The sequence below is a fragment of the Colobus angolensis genome, unplaced genomic scaffold (assembly GCF_000951035.1).
Source record: "Colobus angolensis palliatus isolate OR3802 unplaced genomic scaffold, Cang.pa_1.0 Scaffold55, whole genome shotgun sequence".
Taxonomy (NCBI): domain Eukaryota; kingdom Metazoa; phylum Chordata; class Mammalia; order Primates; family Cercopithecidae; genus Colobus; species Colobus angolensis.
In genome coordinates, this window is record NW_012119043.1 from 1122923 (window position 1) to 1135711 (window position 12789).

At 48.5% G+C, this 12789-nt stretch overlaps 1 protein-coding gene across 3 annotated transcripts in view; it reads right to left on the reverse strand.

Moving 5' to 3' along the window:
* GLYR1 (glyoxylate reductase 1 homolog (Arabidopsis)) overlaps positions 1 to 12789 on the reverse strand; it is a 55671-nt gene that overhangs the window by 21212 nt on the left and 21670 nt on the right. For all 3 annotated transcript variants that reach the window (XM_011961350.1, XM_011961348.1, XM_011961351.1), the window contains 5 exons: positions 8251 to 8337; positions 7305 to 7361; positions 5953 to 6003; positions 5788 to 5861; positions 323 to 422 (listed from right to left, as the gene is read on the reverse strand). In XM_011961350.1, coding sequence (XP_011816740.1) covers positions 323 to 422; positions 5788 to 5861; positions 5953 to 6003; positions 7305 to 7361; positions 8251 to 8337 — 369 coding nt within the window. The remainder of the gene's footprint in view (positions 1 to 322; positions 423 to 5787; positions 5862 to 5952; positions 6004 to 7304; positions 7362 to 8250; positions 8338 to 12789) is intronic.

Consider the following 12789-nt stretch of genomic DNA (forward strand, 5'->3'; position numbering starts at 1 on the left):
ACCATGCCTGGCTTTTTGTATTTTTAGTAGAGACAGGGTTTCACCATGTTAGCCAGAATGGTCTCGATCTCCTGACCTTGTGATCCGCCCGCCTCAGCCTCCCAAAGTGCTGGAATTACAGGCGTGAGCCACTGCGCCCAACAAATGTTTAGTTTTTATAATAACATCCTAAGTTTAGGCATTTATATCTCTACCTGCCTGGAGTAAAAGCTTGGCTTCTATTCTACTGCATGCAGAACGCTGAGACAACAGGGGGAGATGTCCACCCTTAGGGTTACCCCAGACTCCCCCAACCCAACAGGCACCACCCCCGAATGCTTACTTTCTCTGCAGTGCGGTTCCAGACAGTCACTGTGTGACCCATTTTTAGCAAGTTGGAGACGATTCCACTTCCCATGAGACCAAGGCCCAAAAATCCTATCCTGAAACAGACAGAGACTGTTGAGGTCAGGGTGGAGCGGGAGGGTCAAGGTGATGATAAGTCCACGCAGCACAAGGCTTAGGGTGGGGAGCTCAGACCACCAGCATCCGCAGTGTGCCAATCTACCTGCAGAGCCAGGGGCTTCATGCTCACGGGTCTTTTCCTATGCCATGGTCTAAAGGTGTTCCAGGACGTAAACAGGCGTTTTGAAACCCCTGATTCTCACAGAAAAAAGTATGATGTGTATGGTTCAGGGCCAGTCTCCCAGGGCAAAGTCCCCTTGTTGCCCTTTTTTTTTTTGAGACAGCCTCGCTCTGTTCCACGCTGGAGTGCAGTGGCACAAACTCGGCTCACTGCAACCCCTGCCTCCTGGGTTTAAAAGATTCTCCTGCCTCAGCTTTCCGAGTAGCTGGAATTACATGCGTGCGCCACCACGCCCGGTTTATTTCTGTATTTTTTAGCTGAGATGGGGTCTTGCCATGTTGCCCAGGCTGGTCTCTAACTCATAAGCGCAAGTGATCCCCCTACCTTGGCCCCCCAAAATGCTGGGATTACATGTATGAGCCACCACACCTGGCCATCTTAAGAGGCTGGAAGTTTTTAGTCTCTCTTCCTTTGTTCCATGCAGGAGTACAGTGCTTCAGTTTTCTGTTTTCAGGCCATGGCTTTTCATCTTCTCTCAGAGGAGAACTTGGTGGGAGCTGTTGCCTCTCTCCATTATAAAAAGTGATCATTCATGGATTTGGAATTCCATCTCTGGGCATGCAGACCTTTTGAAGCCATGGACCACCACCTCAGGTTGAAAACTTCTAAACTCATGCTGTCTAATATGGTAGCCACATGAGACTATTTAAATTTTAATTTAAATGAAATAAAAATTCAATTCTTCAGCTGTACTAGACAACTTCATGATGTCAATGTTTAATACCCTCGTGTGGACAGACAGTGGTTACTGCACTGGACGGCACAGATATGAAACACTGCTTTCACTGCACGACACTCCACTGCGCAGACCACCACGCAGCCGCTAAAAAGAACCAAGGGGATCTATCCAAGGCTCCGTGTGAATGACACTCACTGTATATGTGTATGTTCACACAGACATGGAAACAAGAATGTAAAACCTAACACAAGCTATGTTAGGTAACAGCAGAGGCGGGGATTTCTCCTTCATTTTTTACTCCCTGGGTGTTTTTAAATGTTTAGTTTTTATTTATTATTAATTTATTGTTTTGAGACGGAGTCTCGCTCTGTCACCCAGGCTGGAGTACAGTGGCACGATCTCAGCTCACTGTAAGCTCCACCTCCTAGGTTCATGGCATTCTCCTGCCTCAGCCTCCAGAGCAGCTGGGACTACAGGAGCCTGCCACCATGCCTGGCTTTTTGTATTTTTAGTAGAGACAGGGTTTCACCATGTTAGCCAGAATGGTCTCGATCTCCTGACCTTGTGACCTGCCCGCCTCGGCCTCTCAAAGTGCTGGGATTACAGGCGTGAGCCACCGCGCCCGGCCTCTTATTGCTTTGATAGAGGCTTTGAGCTCACAGTGCCATAACAGTAAGAAAGCAGACATCTGTCTTTGGCCCTTGAAGTGGCTTCCCAATCAGCCATCTTGAGCACTAGGTTTTTGATACCACTTTACTTTTTTTTTATTTTCATTTTTTGAGATGCGATCTCACTCTGTCGCCCAGCTTGGAGTGCAGTAGTGCGATCTCGGCTCACTGCAACCTCCACCCTCTCTGAGTTCAAGCGATTCTCCTGCCTCATCCTCCTGAGTAGTTAGGATTATAGGCATCTGCCACTGCACCCGACTAATTTTGTGTGTGTGTGTGTGTGTGTGTGTGTTTCAGTAGAGATGGGGTTTCACCATCTTGGTCAGGCTGGTCTTGAACTCCTGACCTCGTGATCCACCCGCCTCTGCCTCTCAAAGCGCTGGGATGACAGGTGTGAGCCACCAGGCCCGGCCTCATACTTTACTTATTTTTTGAGATAGTGTCTTGTTCTATTGCCCAGGCTGCAGTGCAGTGGTGCAATCATGGCTCACTGCAGCTTCGACCTCCTGGGCTCAAGCAATCCTTCCCCCTCAGCCTCCTGGGTAGCTGAGACTACAGGCATGCGTCACCACACCTAATTTTTTGTGGAGATGGGCTTTTGCCATGTTACCCAGGCTGGTCTTGGACTCCTGGGCTTAAGGGATCCGCCTACCTCAGCCTTACAAAGTGCTGGGGTTGCAGGTGTGAGCCACTGTACCCGGCCCTGGATACTTCTAACAGAATCCACCACAAGTCACTGAAGCACTGTGTTTAGAGCCAGGCAACTTCCTTGACTGCATGAACCAGGACAGCAATTTTCACCTCTCTTTCCCAACTTCAATTCTCTACCCACACCCTACCTTTCCAGTCTTCCTGTTATCAACAGAGTGGGCCTTGCCTCTCCTCTCCAAAGCTAAGTCCTTCACCTCAGCTTGGAATCCAATCTGTCCCAGTCCACAAACCCCTCTCCCTATGCCTGCCTTCCCCCAAACCTCTCACCACTCCCCCAGCCCTTCCTTCCACAGGTCCTTCCCGATCATTGTGACAGAAGCACTCCTTGGCCAGTCTCCTCCACACACATTCACATACTCTGCCTACTGCTTCCCGCAACCCTGAGAGCTGGGGGCTGGCCGCCACTACTGCTATTTCAATACGCTTTTACAGGTGACTTTTAGCTTGCCCAAGTGTCTTTTCTTGGTTCTTATACTTCTTTACCTCTCTTTGCATGTGACAATGGTGCTAAAGAATGCCTCTTTCCTCATTTCTCATCATATCATGTTCTTGTTTTATAGTTTTTAATTTTCATTTATTTATTTAAAAAGAGAAATGGGGGGGTCTTGCTATGTTGGCCAGGTTGGTCTCGAACTTTTGGTATCAAGCAATCCTCTCACCTCAGCCTCCCAAAGTGCTAGGATTATGGGCGTGAGCCACTGCGCCCAGCCTCTTTTCTTTTTTTAGAGACAGCATTTTGCTGTCTTCCAGACTGGAGTGCAGGGGTGTGATCACAGCTCACCGCAGCCTCAAACTCCTGGGCTCAAGTGATCCTTCCACCTCAGTCCACCTGAGCAGCTAGGACTATAGGTGTGTGCCACCATGCCTGGCTAAGTTTTAAAACTTTTTGTAGAGATGGGGTCTTGCTGTATTTCCTAGGCTGGTCATGAACTCCTAGCCTCAAGGGATCCTTCTGCTTTGGTCTCGCAAGGTGTGGGGATTACAAGGATGAGCTACTGCGCTTGATCATGTTTTCAATTCAGGCTTTCTCTGAGTGCTGGATGTCCCCTGCAGCTCCTCCACTTTGACCCCCTCATTCTTTCCAGAGTTTTGGTCTTTTGGAACCATCTCTACAAATGGGCCCCTAATCTCTGCTGGAATATCAGCTGCTCACATTCTTGCTGTCCCAGCCTGTATTAAGTAATTTGAATCACATGTTGAAAAAGGAACCCACCACCTTTCTCACCAAAACAGATCTCCTTGCTAACTGCTTCGACTTGCAACTTAAAAATAAGGAAGTATCTTTTTGTCACTCATTATTTGGTTAGTGCAATATTCCCCCATGATTCTAAATTATGACAGGCGAATTCCCTTTCCTTTCATGGTGTTCTAGGAAGTCCAGTAGACCCGGGATGAAGTTTCTGGATTTTTCTTTTTAGACAGAGTCTCGTTCTGTTGCCCAGGTTGGAGTGCAGTGGTGCGATCTCAGCTCACTGCAACCTCCACCTCCCGGGTTCAAGCGATTCTCCCGCCTCACCCTCCCAAATAGCTGGGATTAAAGGCACCCGCTATCATGCCCAGCTAATTTTTATAGAGACGGGGTTTCACCATGTTAGCCAGGCTGGTCTTGAATTGCTGACCTCAGGTGATCCGCCCACCTTGGCCTCCCAAAGTGCTGGGAGTCAAACAGCCGTGAGCCACCATGCCTGATCAAGGTTCTGTAATTTTTTTTTTTTTTTTTTGAGACGGAGTCTCGCTCTGTCGCCCAGGCTGGAGTGCAGTGGCTGGATCTCAGTTCACTGCAAGCTCCGCCTCCCGGGTTTATGCCATTCTCCTGCCTCAGCCTCCCGAGTAGCTGGAACTACAGGTGCCCGCCACCTCGCCCGGCTAGTTTTTTGTATTTTTTAGTAGAGACGGGGTTTCACTGTGTTAGCCAGGATGGTCTCGAACTCCTGACCTCGTGATCCGCCCGTCTCGGCCTCCCAAAGTGCTGGGATTACAGGCTTGAGCCACCGCGCCCGGCCCTAGGTTCTGGATTTTTAAGATGGCAACTGAGAGTCCTTCACACTGTATCTCAGATAAGATGGAAAAGTGGATTAAGGTGGGTTCGGTAACAACCAAACTGGCTGGTTTTGATACTGGCTTCATCCTCTTTACTACAAGTTTGACTAATGGGCCAATAAATGTGTTGGGTAAAGACATCAGGACTCTGTCCTCAGCCCCATCCTGGTCATATTTTTATTATTATTTAACACAATCCTCCTCCCCCTTTGTTTGCACCTAATATGCCCTTATCTCCTCCACTCTACAGAGGCAAGTTCACCAAAAATAACTGGTAGAATTAGTGATTTCGACAGTACAAAAACGTCAAGTAAAAGATGCACTGTTTTTAGTCTGGGGAAGACCATGTGAAAGGTACAAACTGGAAACTGACTTCAGCTAACTTGCTCCAGAGAACATGTTTTCTTAGAAAAGATACCTTTTTGCCAACAAGACTCTGTGGAGGACACAGGCCTACAGAGCAGGCAGAGGCAAGGCTGGGTGCAAGCTGCGTCTGGGAGCATGTCCAGGATCACTCCACCCACACTGGGCAGGGCGCAGGACAGCCAGCAGGTGCCCAGTGAGGACCCCTAAGCACCTTCATCTCTTCCCCCACCTGCCCCACCATGGCCAATTTTGGGGCTTCATCATGATTCTACTCAGCCAGCGGTTCTCACAGTATAGCTCTGACCAGCAGCAGCAGTACCCCTGGGAACTGGTTAAAAATACAAATTCTTGGGCCCCACCCGGACATACTGACTGAGAAGCCACCTTCCAGGTGACTGTGAGGCACAGGAAAGTCTGAGAACCACGGAGCCAAGTGCTCCTTGCTCCTGAGTTCTGGAGCCAAAAAAATCCCTCAGCTTATGCCCAAGGGAAACCTGACCATAGATTTATACAGCTTCTGACTCCTATGAGTCAAACTGCTCCTACCATTATCAATAAAAGTGACAACGTCCCCCACCCTTTCCATTCAATGCCGGCAATGGCTGGGACACAACCCTTAAAGAACCCCCCTGGGATCAACTTCCCCCCACCCTCAGCAGAACCAGAGCCACTGGAGGCCTTTTCATCAAAGGTCCTACTTTTTGTCTGTGGGTGTGATGCTGCCATTCACGGCTGTGCTGTCAGCTGCCTGGATGGAGGTGGAGCCAGTTTCCTACGGACAGGAAGCACATCAACAAGTCAGTCTGCCTGCAGTTTAAGGACCCAGGTGAAAATTAAAATGGGGAGGCATGGAGCCTACGTACCTCTTCACATATTTTCAACTTCTTAGTGATTGCCTGGTAACAGACAGCTGGCTAATGAAGGAGGAGGAAAGAGACTACTTATTCAACTGCAGGCTTAACCAGTCTTCATAATAATCCCCTCAAAGGTTAGACCCAAAGTGTGAAGTTAACATCAAATATTTGTTTTATACTCAAGTGAACTCCAAATTTTACACCAGAAAGTTCATACACATTACTTCATTCAAGTCCCCATGCAATTCTACAAGGTCTTTTTGCTGACCATGGTGTTGAGAATAAGAGTCATAAGCTTGGAACCCACATCTATCCAACTCCAAAGCCACAAACTCTCATGAGAACCCAGCATGGCTCAGTCTACTCCATAACCTTGCAGACCTTGGGAGAGCTTCCCTCTGCATCCGCAGGACTTGGAGACTGTCTCTTGGAGTGAGCTTCAAGATGTGTCTGCCATGCAATTTCACGGGGGGCTGACAGCTTACGATGTTTGCTTTCTGCCCTAAACTCTTAAAGATCACTGTGAAAGTCTCAACAGCACTGCTGGCTGAGTTTTAAATGCTCTTTTTGGGATATCTATCTATCTATCTGAGACGGAGGCTCGCTCTGTTGTCCAGGATGGAGTGCAGTGGCACGATCTCGGCTCGCTGCAACCTCTGCCTCCTGGGTTCAAGTGATTCTACTGCCTCAGTCTCCCAAGTAGCTGGGATTATAGGCGTGCACCACCACACCCAGCTAATTTTTGTATTTTCAGTAGAGATGGGGTTTCACCATGTTGGCCAGGCTGCTCTTGAACTCCTGACCTCAGGTGATCCACCTGCCTCGGCCTCCCAAAGTGTTGGGATTATAGGCATGAGGCACCATGCCTGGCCTTTGGGTTTCTTTATTTTTTTTGAGACGGAGTTTTGCTCTGTCACCTAGGCTGGAGTACAGTGGTGTGATCTTGGCTCACTGCAATCTCCACCTCCCAGGTTCAAGCAATTCTCCTGCCTCAGCCTCCTGAGTAGCTAGGATTACAGGCGTGCACCACCATGCCCAGCTAATTTTTGTATTTTTAGTAGAGACGGGGTTTCACCATTTTGGTCAGGCTGGTCTTGAATTCCTAACTTCGTGATCCACCTGCCTTGGCCTCCCAAAGTGCTGGGATTACAGGCGTGAGCCACCACGCCCGGCCTGGGTTTATTTTTATTCTTAATAGTGCTTGGGTCATTAGTGGGCCCATACTGGGGCTTCTGGGCTAGTTGCTCTGGGCAATACACCGGCAGAGCCTAACTTTTCAGGTGGCTGGGCCAGGACCCTGTGGAGGAGCACTCCTTGGCCAGCCCCTGACCAAGAGCCAAGAGCCTCAAAGGACAACTCACCTTCTCTGTTTGGCTTAGCAGGAAATGATGGAAATGAGGATCTGCATCTTTAACAGGCTGAAACCAGAAAACAATGAAATAAAACCAGTACCTGCCACCAAAGGTCACTTCCTTCTCCCTAGTAACCGGACTCCCCTCTTGCTGGAACACCTCTGGATTTTGGTCTCTTTTTCACAATTGTCTGGAAATTCTTTTCCCATTTTGGCCTAAGCCTTTTTTATAAACAAGCCCTATTTCAGCTAGAGGAAAACTGGCTTTAAAGTGGAAAACAATAGGTGATTCTGCCAGGTTGTTACGCACATTGTTCCAATGAGACTGTGGGAAAATGTTAACAAGCATACTTGGGCTTTATAAATTCAGTACTTATCAGGCACAGCAGATAACCCAGCAGACTGAGTCACATCTATTCTGGAATTTCAGGGTTTTGGCCTACTCGTGTCTGGTACCAAGCCCTTGGGGATCTCATCTCACTGAGCATATTAACAGAAAGAGAGTAGCCACTACAGTGGACCTTCACGGGCTTTCCATAATCATACCCAGCAATAGGTGCAGCTGCACCAAGGATAACAGAACTAAACATTAAAATTGTATTTACGGACAACAGGAGGCTATTTATAAAATATTAGGGGGGAAAACTTGTGGAATGATCCCACTTTTGTGAAAAAGAGCCCTGCCCAAAATAACAAAAACCAGACATAGGTCTATAATCATCTAAATGAATGCTGAGTGGGCATCCCAGAGGGCTGAAATCTGCCACCTCAAGCCTCACAGGGCTCACCCTAGAGGGAGATTTTTAATTTTTTATTTCATGGACTTCTGTACTGTTTTATAATAATAAAGTAAGCCTCACACACAAGAAAAGGACCAAAAAAAAAAAAAAAAAGAGGATCACACAGGAACCTCGCCCTAAGCTGCGGCTTGTTCTGCCTGTAGGAGAGCTCCTTACCTCGCTTGCGGTTGGCTGCCATTTAAACGCGGCCATCGGTCCGGCCATCATCCCCTTCACCGTACTAGACTCCGGGATGGTGAGATCCTACAGAGGGAGGGGTATTTTAAAATCACATTCAACCCCCAACGAAATCCCTTGCAAGCTCCACGGTCTAAGTGAAAGTTCAAGCCAATCCCCAACGACTGTTCTGATGACTGTCCCTCAGGAGAAACGAGCCAGTTCTTCCCATTAACACAAAATGAGTCTTTCTTCTCAATTCTGGAAATAATGTTGGCTTATGTCTAAATTTCACAAAGATGGAGGTAACTAGAAAGCCCAAGTATGATCTGCAGTACCGTCTGCAAAGTTGCGGAGTAAATGCCGTATGGTGAATACCAAACATTAAGGAATAGCAGTGGCTGCTGGGCGTGCTGGCTCACGCCTGTCTTTGGGAGGCCGAGGTGGGCAGATCACGAGGTCAAGAAATTGAGACCAGCCTGGCCAACATGGTGAAACCCCGTCTCTACTAAAAAAAAAACCCAAAAAATTAGCCAGGCATGGTGGCAGGCACCTGTAATCCCAGCTACTTGGGAGGCTGAGGCAGAATCACTTGAACCCGGGAGGTGGAGGTTGCAGTGAGCCGAGATCGCGCCACCGCACTCCAGTCTGGAGACACAGAAAGACTGCATCTCAAAAAAAACCCCAAAAACCAAAAACCAAAAAACAAAACAGAACCAGGAGTGGCTTCAGCAGAAGGAATCCACCATATTTCAAAAAAACCGAATAAAACCACATGGGGCTGATGAGGTCTGCTCACATTTTACAGCTATGGTGACAAAGGCTGAATTAAACTCCAGGGTGGCCGGAACCCAAGAGCCTGAACTCTCCTGAGACGGACACAGGAGAGGACATAGAGGACGTGGTGAAACGAGCAGCTTCTCTTCATGTTCTTCCTGGGCACAGGGTCCTCTTTCCAGTTCTAACGCTAGTCTGGTCCCTCTCGACTGCTCTGATGTTACCTTGCACTCCCTTTCCCCAGTCGCTCCCTTCCAGCCACAGTGGCCCTCCTGACACCTCCTGCCTAAACTACTCCTGAGGTTTTCTCAGTCTTAGAAAATGCCTGCTCCATTCTACTAGGCCGACATCTTTAGAGCCCTTCTTGACCCCTCTTCTCTAATCACTGGCAATGAATGGGGCTTTATAGTTGGGGATCTGCCCAACCCCTCTTCTCACCATCCAGGCTACCAACATCTAAGCTCAGGCCATTGCTGGCCACCTGGACAACTGCAAAAATTAATCTCCCGGCTTCCACTCACAGTCCAGTCTCTACACAGCAGCCAGTCATCTACCAAAAGGGCCAATCAGATCATGACACTTCTCTGCCTAAAAGTGGCTTCCAGTCTCACATACTAAAGCCACGGGCTTTATGAGCATGGTCTACAGAGAGGGTCTTGCAAGTTCTGTCATCTCCCACCCATCCCACGCCAATCTCCAACCTCAAGTCCTATTTCTTCCTCCTGTCACTGCTCTCCAGCTCATTAGGACCCTGCTGGCCTTCCACCCCGGCCCCAAACACACCAAGCATGTGCCTGCCCTGGCTCCCCTGTGCTACTGGGAACGTTCTTCTGACAGTTATCTCCTTGGCTCAGGCTCGCTTTAGGACTCTGTTGAAATGTCACCTTATCAGAGTGGCTTCACCTGACCTCTCTGTATTTTTGCCCACAGAGCATGATGCTGATGTGGATTATAATGAGAACAAATGCTTTTATAGGGCTCACTACGTGCTAGATGTCACTACAAGTGTTATATGTACGTTCTCATGTAATTCTCACCTCTTCATGAAACAGAACTATTATAATCTTTTTTTTTTTTTTTTTTATGAGACAGAGTCTTGCTCTATAGCCCGGGCTGTGGTGCAATGGTGTGATCTCTGCTCATTGCAAGCTCTGCCTCCTGCGTTCAAGCGATTCTCCTGCCTCAGCCTCCTGAGTAGCTGGGACTACAGGCGCATGCCACCATGCCCGGCTAATTTTTTGTATGTTTAGTATAGATGGGGTTTCACCATGTTAGCCAGGATGGTCTCCTGACCTCGTGATCCACCCTGTTGGCCTCCCAAAGTGCTGGGATTATAGGCATGAGCCATTGCGCCCAGTCATATTATAATCTTCTTCTACAGAATAGAAAACCAAGGCACATAGAGCTTAAGTAACCTTGCTTAAGGTCACCGAGTCAGTCACTGGTGTGGTAGATACAATTTATTTATTTGGAGGCATAGTCTAGCTCTGTCACCTAGGCTGGAGTGCAGGGACTCAATTACGGCTCACCGCAGCCTCAACCACCTGGGGTGCGAAGAAGTGATCTTCCCACCTCGGCCTCCTGGGTAGCTGGGACTACAGGTGTGTGCCACCATGCCTGGCTAATTTTTTCTTTTTCTTTTTTGTAGATTTATTATTTATTTGCAATTATTCGTTTTTTGTAATTTTTAATTTTTTTGTTTTTATAGGGTCTTGCTATGTTGGCCAGACTGGTCTCGTTATAACTTCTGGCCTCAAGTGATCCTCCTACCTCAGCCTTCCAAAGTGCTGGGATTATGGGAGTGAACCACTGTGCCTAGCAGACTGACAGAATTTGGCTCCAGGTCTGTCATATTAGAAGCACATCCCAGGAAAGCAAGAACTCTGCCAGTTTCGCCTACTCTATAACCCGTGCTGGCATACAGTCCAGGTTCAATTCTTTTTTTTTTTTTTGAGACGGAGTCTCGCTCTGTCCACCAGGCTGGAGTGCAGTGGCCTATCTCGGCTCACTGCAAGCTCCGCCTCCCGGGTTCCCGCCATTCTCCTACCTCAGCCTCCCGAGTAGCTGGGACTACAGGCGCCTGCCACGGCGCCCGGCTTTTTTTTTTTGTATTTTTAGTAGAGACGGAGTTTCACCGTGGTCTCGATCTCCTGACCTTGTGATCCGCCCGCCTCAGCCTCCCAAAGTGCTGGGATTACAGGCGTGAGCCACCGCGCCCAGCCGTCCGGGTTCAATTCTTATTGAAGGAGCCTCGTCTGACTTTTATGCTGCTTTCTCTTCAGGCATTTGGCCTATGGTAGAATTGCTCAGTAAACATTTGTTGAATTCAGAGGTTTTTGGGGAAAAAGAAAGACCCAGCCCAGAGCTGCCCAAAAGAATATTCTGCAGATATAGGGCGTGTCCTATATCTGCACTGTGTGATAGAGCAGGCGCCAGTCAAGTGTCACTGTGGAGCATCTCACACAATCAGGTGATGGAGATGGAGAAGCTGCATGTTAACGTGTATTTAATTTAAATTTAAATGGCCAATTGTGGCTGGGGCAGCACAGCTGTCTGGGGAGGTGCAGCCCTAGGAATTGCCTAAGGCCACAATGACCAGTGGGAACAAGGAGGCAGCTTGTAGCTCTCAGTTTGGCACTAAGGAAGGGCCCCAACTCCTAAGCTTCTGCTCCTCGTTTGAGTGTGGGATTCTGGGAGAGTCACAGACCTGACAGTGCTACTTTGATCCAGGTGGGCTGTGCCCAGAGTTCATCCCCAGAAACAGGGTGGGTGGGCGCTGCTGGGGTGCAGCACTTACACGCAGGTCCAGACACAAACCCAGCCTTTCCCTGCCTGCCTCCGCCATCAAGGTCAGCCTTTTCCATTAATCCTCACGGGGCAGGAGATTATGTCCCGGAATGGCACTCAGCTGGGCTTTGCCCAGTTATCAGCCTATGTGGCTGCTCAGTGTTTCTGAGAAGAGCTCGCCAGCCAGATGACAATTACTACGGCAACACATACACACATACACAAACACCTTCCTCTGAGACTACAGGATATATCACATTTAAAACGCACCAAAATTCCAAAGCCCAGGCACCGATTCCCTACCCGTCTGAAGGTGCTGAACTAAAACGGCTCTCCATCCTGTACCACTTGCCAGCTCTGTCCCCTCCTGCTCATACGTCCTTTCACTATGGGCCAGGCCAAGCACAAAGAACAGGTAGGAAGGACACCTGGAAGGGTCAACAGCAGCTAGAGCTCCGGGACCACAGACACACCTCATTTTATTATGCTTTGTTTTATTGTGCTTCATAGGTGTTGCACTTTTTTTTTTTTTAAACGAATTGAAGGTTTGTGGCAGCCCAGTATCAATCAACTCTGTGGGGCCATTCTCCCAGCAGCAGGTGCTCACTTTTTGTCTCTGTCAGCATTTTTTTAAGCAATGAAGTATTTTTAACTTAAGGTATGTACTTTTTTTTTTTTTGAGATGGAGTTTCGCTCTTGTTGCCCAGGCTGGAGTGCGGTGGCGCGATCTCGGCTCACCACAACCTCTGCCTCCCGGGTTCAAGCAATTAATTCTCCTACCTCATCCTCCCAAGTAGCTGAGATTATAGCTGGGATTACAGGCATGCACCACCATACCCGGCTACTTTTTTTTATTTTTACTAGAGATGGGGTTTCTCCATGTTGACCAGGCTGGTCTTGAATTCCTGACCTCAGGTGATCCACCCACCTTGGCCTCCCAAAGTGCTGGGATTATAGGTGTGAGCCACCGCGCCT